The 15,868-nt window shown below is 35.6% G+C and overlaps 3 protein-coding genes across 5 annotated transcripts; 1 reads left to right on the forward strand and 2 right to left on the reverse strand.

Moving 5' to 3' along the window:
• Window positions 1-3,470: 3,470 nt before the first annotated feature.
• On the reverse strand, window positions 3,471-5,531 carry her12 (hairy-related 12). Its single transcript, NM_205619.1, is given in 2 exon segments — window positions 3,471-4,402; window positions 5,417-5,531. Coding segments are annotated over 2 exon segments (468 nt in total). The 5' UTR covers window positions 5,486-5,531; the 3' UTR covers window positions 3,471-4,003.
• Window positions 5,532-6,766: 1,235 nt separating this feature from the next.
• her4.2 (hairy-related 4, tandem duplicate 2) lies at window positions 6,767-15,708 on the forward strand. Of its 3 annotated transcripts, none has more exons than XM_073937920.1 (3): window positions 6,767-7,243; window positions 13,439-13,808; window positions 13,904-15,708. In XM_073937920.1, exons 2-3 carry the CDS (start codon window positions 13,581-13,583, stop codon window positions 14,303-14,305), a joined length of 630 nt encoding a protein of 209 aa, XP_073794021.1. In that variant the 5' UTR covers window positions 6,767-7,243; window positions 13,439-13,580; the 3' UTR covers window positions 14,306-15,708. The 3 variants fall into 3 exon arrangements, with proteins under 3 accessions (XP_073794021.1, XP_073794022.1, NP_001154881.1); XM_073937921.1 differs by having other exon boundaries at window positions 7,211-7,572; NM_001161409.1 differs by lacking the exon at window positions 6,767-7,243 and having other exon boundaries at window positions 13,702-13,808; window positions 13,904-15,490.
• her4.1 (hairy-related 4, tandem duplicate 1) lies at window positions 11,105-12,165 on the reverse strand. Its single transcript, NM_001103128.1, has 2 exons — window positions 12,056-12,165; window positions 11,105-11,960 (listed from the first exon to the last, which is right to left on the reverse strand). Exons 1-2 carry the CDS (start codon window positions 12,110-12,112, stop codon window positions 11,559-11,561), a joined length of 459 nt encoding a protein of 152 aa, NP_001096598.1. The 5' UTR covers window positions 12,113-12,165; the 3' UTR covers window positions 11,105-11,558.
• Window positions 15,709-15,868: the final 160 nt, after the last annotated feature.

The following is a 15,868-nucleotide window of genomic DNA, read 5'->3' on the forward strand; positions in this document are numbered from 1 at the left end:
AACTTATCCAGCACATGTTTTACGCAGCGGATGCCTTTCCAGCTACAACCCATCACTGGGAAACATCCATACACTCTCATTCACACACATATGCTACAGACAATTTAGATTACCCAATTCACCTATACCACATTATAGGACTTGTAGGGAAAACCAGAGCACCCAGTGGAAACCCACGCAAACACAGGGAGAACATGCAAACTCCACACAGAAACGCCAACTGACCCAGCCGGGGCTTGAACCAGCGACCTTCTTGCTTTGAGGCGATTGTGCTACTCACTGCGCCATTGTGCTGTCTGAGTATTAAACAATTAAATAATAATAATAATAATAATAATAATAATAATAATAATAATAATAATAATAATAATAATAATAATAATAATAATAATAATAATAATAATGTAGAACTTTTTTTCATAGCCTCTCTTGTAAAAAGTACATTTAAAAATTCATGGATATCAACAATAGCACATTGTGCTATCCACTGTGCCACCGTGCTGCCCCAACTGTATATATAATGCATGTCTAATGTTGTATAGTATATTTTTCTTAAATATTTCATATGGGTTAAAATTTGCTAATTTTCTTTCATGCGAAAAATAATTTGAATAGTAAGTAAACTCATATTCCATTGAGATATTTTGTGAATTTCCTACTGTAGCTATATGAAAAATGAGTCTTTGATTAGTAATCTGCATTGATAAGCACTTCAAGTTGTTTTTATCAATATTAAGATTTTTAACCCTCAACAAATAATTAGAAATAACATTTAAGGGAAAGACAAACTGGAAAATGCTTTTTATTTATTCAAATATATTTTATTGCTGTCTTTCTTTTATGAGAGCAGCTCTCAGAACTGCATGAACGTCATAGGATTTTATTGTCAAACTTGAGGATCATATTCTCCAGCAATGATCCATAGAACATCATGAAGCAGTAATAGAAAAACAACTGACCATCTGTTCAAAAAGTAGCCATTAATACCATGAATTTACTTTAATTAGTGACTTGGAAATAAAACTTTTATTGTGACACCCATTCTGGCAAAAATAACAGATTTTAGACTTCTTGTGAAAAGCAAGTGATGTATATATATTCAAAATCCCATTTATTATCATGTTCAAATTCAACTCTAAATCTCAGCTTCTCCTTGCAGACTTTGAGTCTCCACTGTTGATCTTGTAATTGTTGGCTAATGTTCAGTGAAACACACACACTTGCACGGCCCCTGGGAAAAGCTTGGATGAAAGGCTGGCTGTTGTTCGGGAGGTCATCTCCATTGACTCTGGAACGTGTGAGTTGGGCGCACGGAAGTGTTTCCCACACTACTTTCCCTATTGTGAGTGTGATATTCTCAGGAGGGGACAACAATAGAAGTGTGCCTGTAAAGGGGAGGCTGCGTAATTCTCTTGACTTGACATCACCCATCTGTGCTGAGGGAAACCTGATATTTGTGCACTGCCTGAAAGTTCAGAATGATGCAGCTGCTCTTGAAATAAATGTTAAATACTTTATTATTGCATATTATTTAAAAACTTACTGTATTCCATCAAAAAAAAACAAAAAAAAAACATGCATGATATATCGGCGGCCATAATATATCGTCTGATTAATGCTATTTTTAATGTTATCGTTATCAATCAGATGTCAAAATTAGGCCGATATCTTTAAGCTGATAAATTACGTAACTGTACAGAACTGCTTACCTCGCACATGCATAGGTTGAACTTGTTCAGACTTGTCCAGTGCACTATAACGGAGCTTGCCTCACATTGTTTATTCCTTCAAAGTTTTTCCTTTCTTTTTTGTGTGGTATTGCTGTGTGTTAATATCTCATTAAGTAGCCATATTCCTTATCATTGTAGATTTGTTTGATAGAGAGTCATTGTGTATTTTGGTTTAAATCACCTCAGGAAAAATATTACATGTGTAAACATAGCACATGTGCATTGCTACTATTAAACAACTTGTTGGGTTGTTTGGTATCTAATGTATACATGTTGCACCTACATGTGTTAAAAGAATCTAAAACACTAAATAGGACGAATTTATGCTGCATTTTCTAAAGTAAATTCAGCTTTTCGCTTGTGTGGTGGCTCTGAACTGTCAAAACACCTCTCAAAATGCTTTTTCGGACATTATATGGTAACGCTTTATTTTGATGGTCCATACGAGTATTAGTAGACCCTCTGCTTAATATCTGTTGATTCTGACATTTAACAGTCCTTCAACAGACATCTAACTGACTATTAGAAACTTTGCTAGTACATGTCTGTACAATAACCCTAACCCCAACCTCAACCTAAAAATCTACTAATCATCTACTGAGAATTAGTTGCAATGTTACTTAAATTCAGCAAACGAACTATCAAAATAAAGTGTGGCCTTACATATTTCTACATATGTACATTACTGTGACACGTTTTATTCAAGAACATCTGAGCTGGTTTCAATTAGTTATTTCATTTTCATTTTATTTAACTTGTTTGTTAATTAAATCCCATTTTATTATTTAACAGTCAAGTTGCATGTTAATTTGCTAGGCGAAGAAAAGGAAATAATTTACTTTTGGCATGCTGATTTATGAAAAATTGTGAATATGAGTCTACATAATCATCACTTTGCAATTTTTAAATTATTATTATAAATTTTTTGCTTTAAGTAGGCTATTCTAAGATCAGATCAAACTTTTATGAAGTTTTTAAAAATAAATTCAGTTGTTCACTGTATAAAAATATAACATTCTGAAATATTTATTATTATGGGCTATAATATATTGGTTATCAGCCTCCAAATCTTAAGAATCATTGGTTATTGATATCGGCCAAAAAATACATATTGGTGCATCCCTAGTTTTTTCTCAACCTCAAAAAGAATTATCATAGCACTTTACTTCAATTTACAAAACACATGTTTGTTTCTTGTATTTAGGAAGAAACTGTCTTACACTCCCTTTTCTTTTCTGTCTTTCTTTGTTTTAACTTTTTTTTTTTTTTACTATTTATGCCCTTTCAGTGAATTGTTAAAATGTTTTTAATTGTCTTTTTCTGTGGATTGTTCACTTTTTTTGTTTTAAATACAACCTGAAATCAAACTCACTGAATTATTGTTTTTATATGAAGAGTTTATTTGCAAAAAATGATTTATAGAAATGACTATATCAAGCATTTTAGTTGTTTTCATCATGTTTTTTTACATTGAGTATTGAAGATTTCAGTTGTTAAAAAAAAGTTACATTTTCTGAAGAATTCGTAAAATCTTGGTTACCTGCTTATGCAATATAACCCCACAAATTTGATTTTATATTATTCTGGAACACAGAAATATGTAATAGAACTACTCCGAAGTAAAAAATCGACGATTCACACAAATTATGAGTGAGTTTACCCAAATGAACACATATTCCCTACAAGTGATATTTAATGAAATTCCCCAACATGATGTTTAATCAAATTCTTCACTCAATATTTTCATAGAAAATGCTTTTTATTGTACTTCTTGCACATTTTGCGGCAGTTTATTAAGCAAGTAAAAAAACAGGGGTCTGAAACATGCAAACATTGATTAAAAATTTGTCATAAGAGCCCCCCCCAAAAAAAAAAAAAAAAAAACTAACAACAAACAAACAATAACACATCATTGGTCAAGATAACAAACTGGATCCTTTATCAAAGGTACAAAATGCCTCACCTAACAAACAATCCTCAGTGCAAACAGAAATGGAACTATTAAGTACAAAATCAGTTCAAAGTTCTGATACATCAAACTCCACTGGAGTCAATTAAAAATGCATACAAACCACAATTGAATTAATACATAAGCATTAAGAGCTAAGGATGAGGCAATCCACCTCCTTCCCAGACGAACACGTGTTCGTCAACAGTTTTTTGTCGATCAATATGATGACAACTATAAACATACGCTTTGGAAATCCATATCTCCTACTTTTATGAGAGATGTTAATACCACCGTCCCTCAGGGTTGTCAGTCCACAGGATCTCTACCAGGGTCTCCAGACGGCCCTCACGCTGTCTGGGTGCTGTAAAGCAGCTGTGTTCAGTTTAGAGCAGGCTGTTGCTGGAGTAGAGCCCATGGTTGAGTTGGTTTTCGGGCCACTGTGGAGATGCTGGAGCTCTCCAGCATTGGAGTGAAGCGAGAGGAAGTGGACAGACTCTCTCCAGCAGTGAGAATAGCCTTCATTAAAGTCTCTCTGAGGGATCTGCTGCTGTTGCTTGATCTGCTGTTTCAGGAAGCTGACAGTCATTTCCAGGATGTCAGCCTTTTCCAGTTTGGTGCTGGGATCGTGACTGTGGAATTCCTTCTCAAGGAGACTTTTCAGCTGATCAATGCAGGTGTTGATTCGATCCCGACGCATCTTTTCAACTATCGGCTTCCTCAGCTGAAAGCAAATGAAAATGGAATTAGAACATGACAAAGTCAAAGAAGTAAATCTATTGAATACATGTGACAGGGAGGTCATATTTGTAAATCGCTTTGCAAATTTAAGAAAATGTGTCAATAAAAGGTGATAAATAATTATGACATTAAAAACTGTGAACGTATTTTAGTTATATTTCTGTTTCTAGTATGCTTGGAATTATGTTTGTACATTTGAGAAATGTATTCTGCATCATCAAATTCATGACCCTGGATCACAAAACTAGGTAACACTTTATTTTGATGGTCCATTTGAGTATTAGTAGACTGCTTAATATCTGCTGATTCTGCTCATTCAATAGACATTTAACTGACTATAAGAAGCTGTGCAAGTACATGTCAACTTACACCAACTCTAACCCCAATCTAACAGTCATCTAATAAAAATTAGTTGACATTAAGCTGCAATGTAACTTATATTCAACAAACAGAACATCAAAATAAAGTGTGACCAAAAACTAGTGTAATTTTGTGTTCTAAATGTCACATAAATGTTAAATGAATTTCCATTGATGATGTATAGCTTCTAAGGTCTATAGCAAGAAATATATAGAGAAAACTATTTGAAAATCTGGAATATCATCATAAATACTGACAAAATCATCTTTAATTAATTATTTAGCAATGCATGTTACGAATCCAAAACAAAGTATTAATTTATTTACAGTAAGAAATGTACTAAATATTTTCATGGAACAGGATCTTTAATTAATATTCCAATGATTTTGGCATTCATTTTGACCCATTCAATGCATTTTATTTTTACTGGCCAAAAACATATCTGTATCTGTACAACTTAAAACTGGTTTTGTGTTGCAGGGTCACATTTTGCAAAAAGTGTGATTCATCAATTAATTGTACATAAAGACTAGGAATGATACACTATTTTTTGTCAGTGGAGGCTGAAATAAATTAAACTAAATCAAACAATCAAATTAGTTGAAATGCTGGAATGATGTTTTGAAAGTGAACATACCTTTATTTTTTCCTTATCGCTGAAGTGAAGATGGTCAAAGGAGGCGAGTGTGGCTGAGTGGGGTGCCATGTCTGTGCTCGAACAGCTTGCTTTATGTTGTGCCAAAAAGAATTGTGAGGCTGTTGGAGGTGCAGAGGCTTGTATTTATACCACTGCATTACCATTACAAAGCCATGTGGCCTGTGCTGTGCTACTGTTCCCACACTCTGGGACCAAAGGGCCGGCTCATCACAACAATAGAGGACATTAATTTTATGGTTAACTGCCTGCTGGCCCTCCACTGGAGGAATGTTTCCCAAGGTATGAGAGTGAAGGAATTTGACCTTTAAAAAAAGGAATTGTAGGTTGTGCGTGTTTTTATATGCAGAGCATCAGAGTTACAGATAGAAAGATTAAAAAAAATTATATATTTGATAACCATGATTTTTTTTATTATGTATGCTTCTTATTTATAGTTTGTGTAACCAACATATATTGAATATTGAAACTCTAACACAGACTGTCCAGTGATGAAAATTATATATACACATATGCAATAAAGTATATTTTATAAAGCATACCATTTGTTTGATGTGTATGCATGCATTTCATTTTTGTTACTAAAAGTTATTAAAGATTCAAGTGCAAACAGCTCAGTGATTAAAAATTTTATATTGCAATTTGTTACTATGCAATAATTATTTGATTCATGCATGCATCCAATTCATCAATTGTGTGACTAAAATATATAGCAAACTCTCTAAACCATGAATTGTTTAAATAATTGATGCATTTGTATACAAAAATAAAGTATAATTAATAATGCAAACAATTGCTTGATAAGTTTGTGCATGCACTTAAAGGGATGGTTACCTCATAAATGAAACTTTCTGCATCATTTACTCAAACTCAAATGGTTCTAAACTGATTTTCTTTCTACTGTTAAATACAAAAGAAATATTTTAAATAATGTTGGAAACCAGCCAGTGACAACTATAAGGACATACATATTATGGAAGTCAATAGCTGTTTCTTTCAAATATTCTTTAAAATGCCTTCTTTTGTGCTGAACAGAAGTATTGAAATGCAATAAAGGACATTTCATAAACCATGACAACACTTATTTAAAAAAAGTCACATGAATCACATGTAACCTTAGTATTCCAAAACTTTAGACAGCACAAACTGTACAATAAAAAAACATGCACATATACATTTTAAGACTTTAGAAACCATAAAGACACTACTTCGACATGTTCGGGCAAGCATTTAATTCTCAATTATAAGACAGTAGGCTAATTTTAGTACAGTGACCTACACACACTGTCGACAATGGCACGTGGTTAAAACAGTCTGCCGCATCAAAGGCACGAGAGACACAGCTGGAAACACAGATTTGATCGCGTTGCCAGGAATACTCCTTTGATAAACTGTTAACAACACGACCGTTATCTCCATTTAAGTTTAACGTGACAAAACAGTTGCGTCCACGTGCCATACGGAAGTTAGTTCTCGTGTCTCTGAGAAGCTGCGTGAAAGCTGTGAAGGCACGCGCGGGGCGATGAAGATTTTAAATTTTCCTTAAGCGAGACGTTAGAATTCTGCGTTCGGCAAAATAGTTATGTGAAGTAAAATAATGATTATTGTTTTTGTATAAAAGTTCTTCTTTAGCTCACTTTGTGTCACCACACAGTCCGCGCGCAGCCGAAGAGATCAATGCTAATCATTCATTGTGCGCGCGACCTGCAGTCCACACAATCACGCGCCCAGCAGACGCCAAAGCCAATAAGGTCATTTAACCCGGCTTCTGTTGTCACTGTGGGAAAGACACTGACGAAGTTCAAGCACGTGAGTAAAGTGGTTTTGAAGAACAATGAGAACTAGCAGGTGAATCTGGATTATTAATGGTGCGTGAATTTTAAACAAAAGGGGAAAAGTTACACAGAACGCTTTAGCAAATTCACAATGATCTTGTGCATCATAATGACAGCATCTGTCCAAACGGGGGCGATGCAGTGGCGCAGTAAGTACGTCGCCTCACAGCAAGAAGGTCGCTGGTTCGAGCCTGGGTTGGGTCAGTTGGCGTTTCTTTGTGGAGTTTGCATGTTCTCCCTGCGTTTTTTCTGGGTGCTCCGGTTTCCACCACAGTCCAAAGACATGCGGTACAGGTGAACTAGGTAGGCTAAATTGTCCGTAGTGTATGAGTGTGTGTGGCTGTTTTCCAGAGATGGGTTGCGGCTGGAAGGGCATCCACTGTGTAAAAACATGCTGGATAAGTTGGCGGTTCATTGGCGACCCGAAAAGAAAATGAATGAATGATTGAATGATCTGTCCAAACCGTATTCACAAGACATAACATCTTTTTGTGTTTGGTTGTCCATTTCCTTTTTGTCTTAAATATGAATAATTTCAATTATTGCTGGTTTGTTTCACAACACTGTTCCTTTCTAAACCCTGGGTTAGCATCATTATTTGGATATTATCTATATCATTAAATAAAGTCAGTTTGAAATTCAGCCAATTTACAGAAAAGTAGGGCACCGGCCCTCCAGGAGTGAGTTTGGACACCCCTGGTCTAAGGCACTTGAATTTGAGGCACAAGACTGTGCGAAGTTTGAACACCACATTGTTTCACATTAACTGCAGTGCAAAATTGGTGATAACTGTTCTTAAGAAAAACTATGCAGACCCTCCGAACAAGCCAAAATACCCGATATAGATTTCAGCTTTTGTTCAATTGTTAATCGATCCATTACAGCAATTTTAAAGTATCAGGTTTTTTTCACTGACACACTATTATTTAAACTAGTGTATGTATATACATCTTATTGCAAATAACAATGAGTTAAAATAATAAATAACCCATTACCTTTTTCTATTGTGATGGATAGCAAAGGAGCAGTCCCATGCAAATGTCAACCTTACCATAAAAAAAATTTAGTTTTTACCAAAATAGTAAAATTGTTTGTACGTTTTTTTGTGTAAGCAAGTATTTTATAGTACTTTAAAAATACTTAAAAATGTTTCAGTCAATGTTTTCAAGCAATTATACTTAATTTACCAAAGTCACACAAGTGCCAATTTCACATCTGACTGCTACATGCACAACTGAGAGATGTCACATCCATAACCAAGCTTTATTTACTCATAAATTCAGAATAAAATAAAATCAATCGTTTATGTTTTATTATAGCCAATTTTTATCCTTTTTGATTAGCATTATTTATGTTGTGGTTGTGCAGTTTAATTCACAGAAGTAGGTAACTTTTTTTGGTCACATCCATAGCGAATCCCAGCAATAGACGTCTAATAGACAGCTAAATGTAGACAGCTTGGCTAAAACAAGGCTTAACTTGGGCTAACAGTGAAAATCTAATAGACATCTTATAGCCCAAAACTAGACTAGTCATCAAATAGACAGATTAGACAGACTTTATATGTGCAGTCATTCATTTCTGTTTATTTGATGACTAGTTTAGTTTTGGACTATTATTAGACGTCTATTATATTTTTACTGACAGCCCAAATTTAGCCTACTTTTAGCCAAGACATCTATTAGACATCTTTAAAAACAAAAACTGCTTACTAGGATGTTTCTTTTCATCATTTAAAATTTAAAACATGTTTACAGTTTGATATTTTTCTGATCCCACAACTCTGGGGTTAGTTGTTTTGGAAAATATAAACATGTTTCAATATAATGTTAACTTACACTTTCTTTGGGAATATATGCTTTGAGGTTTATACTGCAGATGACACATCCATAACACTGGAATTGCTCAAAGACAGTTTATGTTGTATTTTCAATGTGTGTGTGCTTGTTTGTTTGTGTGTGTTCGTTTGTATTTCTCACATATATCAGACATGCTGTGAGTTTGTGTTTGAGAACGTTCCCACCATCCTGGGTGCTCTAATCTGACGAGTGCAAACAATGCACTAATTGCTCCATTGAGAATGTTAATTGCGTCGCCGCTGTAAAACAAACAGCCAGTCTCAGCTCTACAGACATATTTTGGAAATCAAGTTTCTGTTTGTGCAATAGTAAGGAAAACAGACAAATCTTACCTTTATAACATTTTTCAGACATTTATCAGAACTTCACACTTTTTAAAGTACTCATTTTCTGCTGTGTTTTCTGCTAGCAGATGTGAAGCCTCTTGTGAGATTGAGTTGAATAAGTGATTCAGCCACTGTGATTCCTCTACATTAAACCACCTGTAGCAGCAAGCCTGAAGACATAAGAGTTGTGTGCCATAAGGCGCTGGGCTTTCTTTCTCTCAGGTTCCCATGAGTTGTGTGCGAGAGGCTTGTCTTCCTTTCCCACAGTCTGTTCATTGACTGCCCACAGCAAGCAAACAAAAGAAGTGTGTCTTGTTACACATCACATTAGTCGCGCTGTTTGAACTCCCTTTATTAGAGGGGGGTCCTAAGACATCATCGCAAGGCCATCTGGACTTTAGACACTGTTCAATCTCTTTTAGGACTTTCCCAGGAATTTCCAACCTAGAAATTTTTAGTCGCCGCCTACAGTTTCTCAAGTTAATTATTCATTTTCTTTTTGGCTCAGTCCCTTTATTAATCTGGGGTTGCCACAGCGGAATGAATCGCCAACTTATCCAGCATATGTTTTATGCAGCAGATGCTCTTCCAGCTGCAACCCATCACTGGGAAATTCTCGAGTAAAGTGTTTAGTTATTTAATTAACACTTGTTTTGGCATGGCGAGTTGGACAGTGTGGGATTGGTTGAGGTAGTCAAAATTATCCTGTTACTGTCTTTAACGATATTTCTTATTACGTTTTATTTGCATAAGTTTCTTTTACAAATGTAACTTTTTTTCAATGAGCACCTCCAGAAAAGTTCTTTCATGTTTTTTTAAGAGCTTATTATTATTATTAATAGTATAATAATAATATTACTATATCTACTCTGCACTTGGAACAAACCAGACATATTGTAAAAGGCAGCATTGGACAATTTCAAAAGATTTGTGGCCCTTTCTTTTGTCACTTCATGGAGAATTCTTCTAACCAAAGCAATGTATTGTAATTAAAAAGTTATTTTGATTAACACTAATGTATACTTTCAGGCTGGGCTTGGGGTGTTTCTTTTTGTTTTGTTTTCGTTTGTTTTTGTAAGTTTAGGCATATCAGAAAACTTATCCTGGTATCTGTTGTTATTGTTAGTTTGTTCAATGACCAAAAAAAAAAAAAAAAAAAAAAAAAAAAWATATATATATATATATATATATATATATATATATATATATATATATATATATATATATATATATATTATTATTATTATTATTATTATTACATAGTTCATTCATACATTTCAGTTTAGCTGCGCTTGTCATTCTCAGAATCTGCGCAGATTTTGCTGAACATATGACCTAATATATAAGCTGATTATGGTGAAATTTACCGTTATCCTTTTACAGGTGTTTTACCTGTGTTTTGAATTATGTATTGTAGAAAATGGGATGGTAATTTATATTTATTTATTGATTTACATTTTCTCTCTTTGCATCACTTTCTGGTTGACAGGTCTAGCACCTGTCGTTTTTCCTCAATGAGGTGTCTTGTTAGTATATGATAGTTACGTAATGAATTACAATGCAGGTATGTGATTGGTATTTCATACATAATGATGAAAGGTGTGATTGATAAATAGAAGTATTTAGGAATGATCACATCGTCACTGAACATTTGACATAAAATAGACTTTTATTATTTGTTATAAAACATTTGCAGATGTTGTCCATCTTCGTTTAGTGCTTTCCATTGTTGCTTGATTGTAAGACTTGTTTAAAACACAGCTACACTGCAATATCATTATAATATTGCCTTACAATCTTTATAAAAGGATTTGTCAGTCATATTTGATTATATCAAATCTACACCACCAACTTAATAAAAATCCATTAGATCTGTTAAGAAACTTCTATTCATAGAACATAAATATGCACCTCAATGTGAGATATATAATTGTGAATGTATAATATAACTGTTAACAGTCGGTTTGCCAAAAAAGGCAAAAATAATCAATACCTAAAGTAAGAGTACAGGCAATTCTTCTCCCATGAAAGAAAATCTTCTCTAATAACAGAGTTAATTGTGGTAGTTCATGTCCTTGTTTTTTTAAAAACACGACTATTAAGTCTACCAGGGTCTCCAGATGTGACTGCGGGCTGGAGTGTGTTGTTTGGCGCTGCTGTTTGCGTGTGTTTCAGTGGTCTGAGGATTGTCCACACGTGTGTGCTGGTCTGCAGGAGTCTGCATGTGCAGGAAGAGCTTCATCAGTCTTGTGTGGCTCTGCGTCTGCACTGGGCACTGAGACAGAAAGCTGACGGCCTCCTGCACACATCTGGAGCGTCCGTCACCAGCCGCACTGCTTTTCTGAGAGCGTCTCAAGAAATCAAGCGTCATCTCCAGGATATCAGCTTTCTCCTGTCTGGAGTCGGGCTGCTGCTTGATGAACTCTTGAGCCAGAAGAGTCTTGAGCTTCTCGATGCTGCTGTTGATTCGCTCTCGGCGGATCTTCTCCACCATGGGCTTTCTCAGCTGAGGAAACATTGAGGACAGGCGTTTAGAAACACTCATCCAGCATTTCTGGAATCTGACATTGAGAGCTGAGCTGTGAAATGATCAATATTTACCTTGTTTGTCAGTAGAGTTTCTCTGCTGCTGATTGATCCAGTGATTGTAGGAGTCATTGCTGTGTGTCTTGTGTTCAGTTCTCCTTCAGGATCAGATCTGAGCTGTGCTAAACTCTCACTCCTCTCTCCTCTATTTATACTCACAAATCTCCATATCAATGTGTGAGTCTGGAGTTTGCTGGAGGTTCTCACAGTCTGCAGCCAATGGGAGAGCTCTAAAGATAGAAGGAGCAGAGGGCCGCCACATGCTCAGTGAAGCTTTTATTGCACAGGCAACAATGAACTGCTCTCTGCCAGGCAGGTGGAGAGAGATGTATTACAGGGAGGAAGTTTGTGAGAAAGTGGAGACCCCTTTTGAAGTTTCATCTCATGTTAAGAAATCAGTTAGAAGGCCCTGTGCCATTCTTAGGAAACATATGTCTGAGATCACTTATTTTACTTTTTTTTTGCAACTAATTTTTAAAATGTTATTTAATTAATTAGTGTTTATATGAAATGACACAAGGGATAAAAAGTATAATTCCTAATTTTAATTATTAAGGAATTCATTGTCCTTTATTACAATAACTATTATCATGCAGCTCTAATATTGGAAAATTACGCAAGAGACTATACTGTATATCATCTGTTTCACAATTGTCTTAAAATACTTGAGGAATCAAACAGGTGTATGTTAAAAAGGCAAATAAAATGTTTTAATCCATACATACTAGGTTAAGCAACCTTAATTAGGTCTCTAACACAGTAGTTAGTTGGCCTTTAGTTAAAAGATTTCTTTAGGATTTCCATCAGAATTCCTTAAAAGTAAGCACAGCAGTTTGGGTGCCACAGGTTTAGTCTAGCCATCTCTATAAGAATGCAGACTTTTAGATGAGGTACTCTTGTGCGGAACTGGGACTGCACTTTCCACAGCTTTCCCACAGTCTGTCCATTCATCAGAGATGAATAGAAGTGTGCCTTGCTGCAGGCAAGTAGACATGTCATCAAGGGACTCAACTGAAATCTCAAAGGGGGGTTTATGACACTGTCCCTAATTGAGATTGGCATTTTTTTTGCTTGTTTGGATTCATACTGTACTGTCCCACTAAAGAATAGAAGTCTAAACTAAAACTGTAGTTTAGACTTGTATTTTTTAGTGGGACAGTACAGTGCAGTACAATTGTTTTAGTCGTGGTAAATTTTAAGTTTTTAAAACATTTAAAAAGATTAAAAGAGTGTTTTGTTTTTCCTATTGTGAATACTGTGATATTTATTGACTGATGTATGAATTTCAAACCTTTGCTATGTATCTGGTTTATTTGATATTTTTATTCATGTGAAGAATATGAAATCTTTTTTAAAATTATCTTGGGGAAAAATTTAGCAAATTTTTTTTTAATATAGGCCTCTCAACAGCACGTGCCTTTCTGAGCAATTAATCCTAATGGTGAACAACAGGGCTGCACTTTCTCACACACTCTCCCGCCCTCCACCTGCTCCCCAGAGATGAGCTCTTTGTGTTGGAGCAAAAAGGGCTTCAGCCGCCATGTGTCACTCCAAACGCTCCCATTGGCTGCAGACTGTGAGAACCTCCAGCAAACTCCAGACTCACACATTGATATGGAGATTTGTGAGTATAAATAGAGGAGAGAGGAGTGAGAGTTTAGCACAGCTCAGATCTGATCCTGACGGAGAACTGAACACAAGACACACAGCAATGGCTCCTACAATCACTGGATCAATCAGCAGCAGAGAAACTCTACTGACAAACAAGGTAAATATTGATCATTTCACAGCTCAGCTCTCAATGTCAGATTCCATAAATGCTGGATGAGTGTTTCTAAACGCCTGTCCTCAATGTTTCCTCAGCTGAGAAAGCCCATGGTGGAGAAGATCCGCCGAGAGCGAATCAACAGCAGCATCGAGAAGCTCAAGACTCTTCTGGCTCAAGAGTTCATCAAGCAGCAGCCCGACTCCAGACAGGAGAAAGCTGATATCCTGGAGATGACGCTTGATTTCTTGAGACGCTCTCAGAAAAGCAGTGCGGCTGGTGACGGACGCTCCAGATGTGTGCAGGAGGCCGTCAGCTTTCTGTCTCAGTGCCCAGTGCAGACGCAGAGCCACACAAGACTGATGAAGCTCTTCCTGCACATGCAGACTCCTGCAGACCAGCACACACGTGTGGACAATCCTCAGACCACTGAAACACACGCAAACAGCAGCGCCAAACAACACACTCCAGCCCGCAGTCACATCTGGAGACCCTGGTAGAGCCCAGAGCACCCGCCGTACCATTGAGAAAACACGAGTCACGATGCCAGTCTGAGATTGGCATGGACTGAAGTTCAGAAAGTAGGAATTGATTTCCGCCTCTGCAGCTTCTGCAGGACATTTAATCTGCTTTCAGAGAAAGAGAGTTTAGTGAAACTGTGTGAGCAGTCATGTTTGATCTCAATGCACACAATCATCTGCTGTGTAGAATGATTATTACAGTGCATTTGTGAAAATTAACATTCAGTAGAAACTTTAAAGTCTGATTCAGACATTTGAGCATTTCACCCATATTGGGTTTGTTTTCTCTTCGTCTATACGATGACCACACGGCTTTAGTTCACTGAAAACACTTGATTTAGATTTCTGCTATTTGAAATGCATCTTATCTTTTCTTATAATATAAGAAACACTTCTTCAGTTGAAAGATTTATTTGTGTGTTGAAGCACAAATGATTGTTTTTAATGTTTGCATGTGTTTACATGTAGGAGACTTTTCCCCTGTAAAGGGCAGATCAGTGTTTTCACTGTTAGTCAAAGTATTTCACTTTTATTTGTAAAGTCATTTTCTTACCTTCATTGAAGGATTCTTGCTCTGCATGTAAAGGATGACCACACTGCTTTCATTTACTGAAAGTGCTTTACTTCTTATTTCTGTTGTTTGAAATAATTTCATCTTCTCTTATTGTTAGAGAAATATATCTTCATTTGAAGGACTTGTTTGTGTGTTGAAGCACAAATGATTGTTTTTAATATTTGCATGTGTTTACATGAAGGAGACTTTTTCCCTGTATAGGGCAGCTCAATGTTTTCACTGTTAGTCAAAGTATTTCACTTTTATATGCAGTCATGCTCTTACCTTCATTAAAGGTTTCTTGCTCTGCATGATCATGCTGCTTTTATTTACTGAAAGTGCTTTATTTTTATTTCTATTGTTTGAAATATATCTGATTTTCTCTTATTGTTAGAGAAATATATCTTCATTTGAAAGATTTATTTGTGTGTTGAAGCACAAATGATTGTTTTTAATGTTTGCATGTGTTTACATGAAGGAGACTTTTCCCCTGTAAAGGGCAGCTCAATGTTTTCACTGTTAGTGAAAGACTATTACGTTACGTTTTATATGCAGTCATGTTCTTACCTTCATTGAAGGTTTTTTGCATTATTTCCCTAATTTTAAATGTCTGTGACATTGTTTAATATTTCCCAGTTCAATGGAACTGCAGATGTAATGAGGACTTCTTCCTGATTCTGAAATATGTATGTACATTTTGTTACTGATGTTACTGCTTTGCTATGTTAAAGCACCCATCCTTCATAGTTGAGGCAAATGTGAATTGTTAGATTTGCTCACATGAAGAAAAGCAATCATATTGCATATGGCAAATAAACTGTACAATCAACTTTCTTGTTTTGGGTTTTCTTTAACTCTCAACTGTTTCAACAAAAACTCACATTTTTAAAGAATATGTCATTTTCAAAAAAGTTTTTAAAGTCAAACAAATGTTTGACCGTCATAAGAAAATCAGCTTTTGGACATCTAAAAAGAGGTGTATAATGTTA

The sequence above is a fragment of the Danio rerio genome, chromosome 23 (assembly GCF_049306965.1).
Source record: "Danio rerio strain Tuebingen ecotype United States chromosome 23, GRCz12tu, whole genome shotgun sequence".
Classification (NCBI taxonomy): Eukaryota; Metazoa; Chordata; class Actinopteri; order Cypriniformes; family Danionidae; genus Danio; species Danio rerio.

What these genes read in the sequence shown, in the direction of transcription:
- her4.1 (NM_001103128.1), bottom strand. Translation starts at nt 12,112, where the DNA reads ATGACTCCTACAATCACTGGATCAATCAGCAGCAGAGAAACTCTACTG. An exon ending in AAACTCTACTGACAAACAAG is followed by an intron (nt 11,961 to 12,055) that starts GTAAATATTGAT and finishes ATGTTTCCTCAG; the next exon opens with CTGAGAAAGCCCATGGTGGA.
- her4.2 (XM_073937920.1), top strand. Translation starts at nt 13,581, where the DNA reads ATGTGTCACTCCAAACGCTCCCATTGGCTGCAGACTGTGAGAACCTCC. An exon ending in AAACTCTACTGACAAACAAG is followed by an intron (nt 13,809 to 13,903) that starts GTAAATATTGAT and finishes ATGTTTCCTCAG; the next exon opens with CTGAGAAAGCCCATGGTGGA.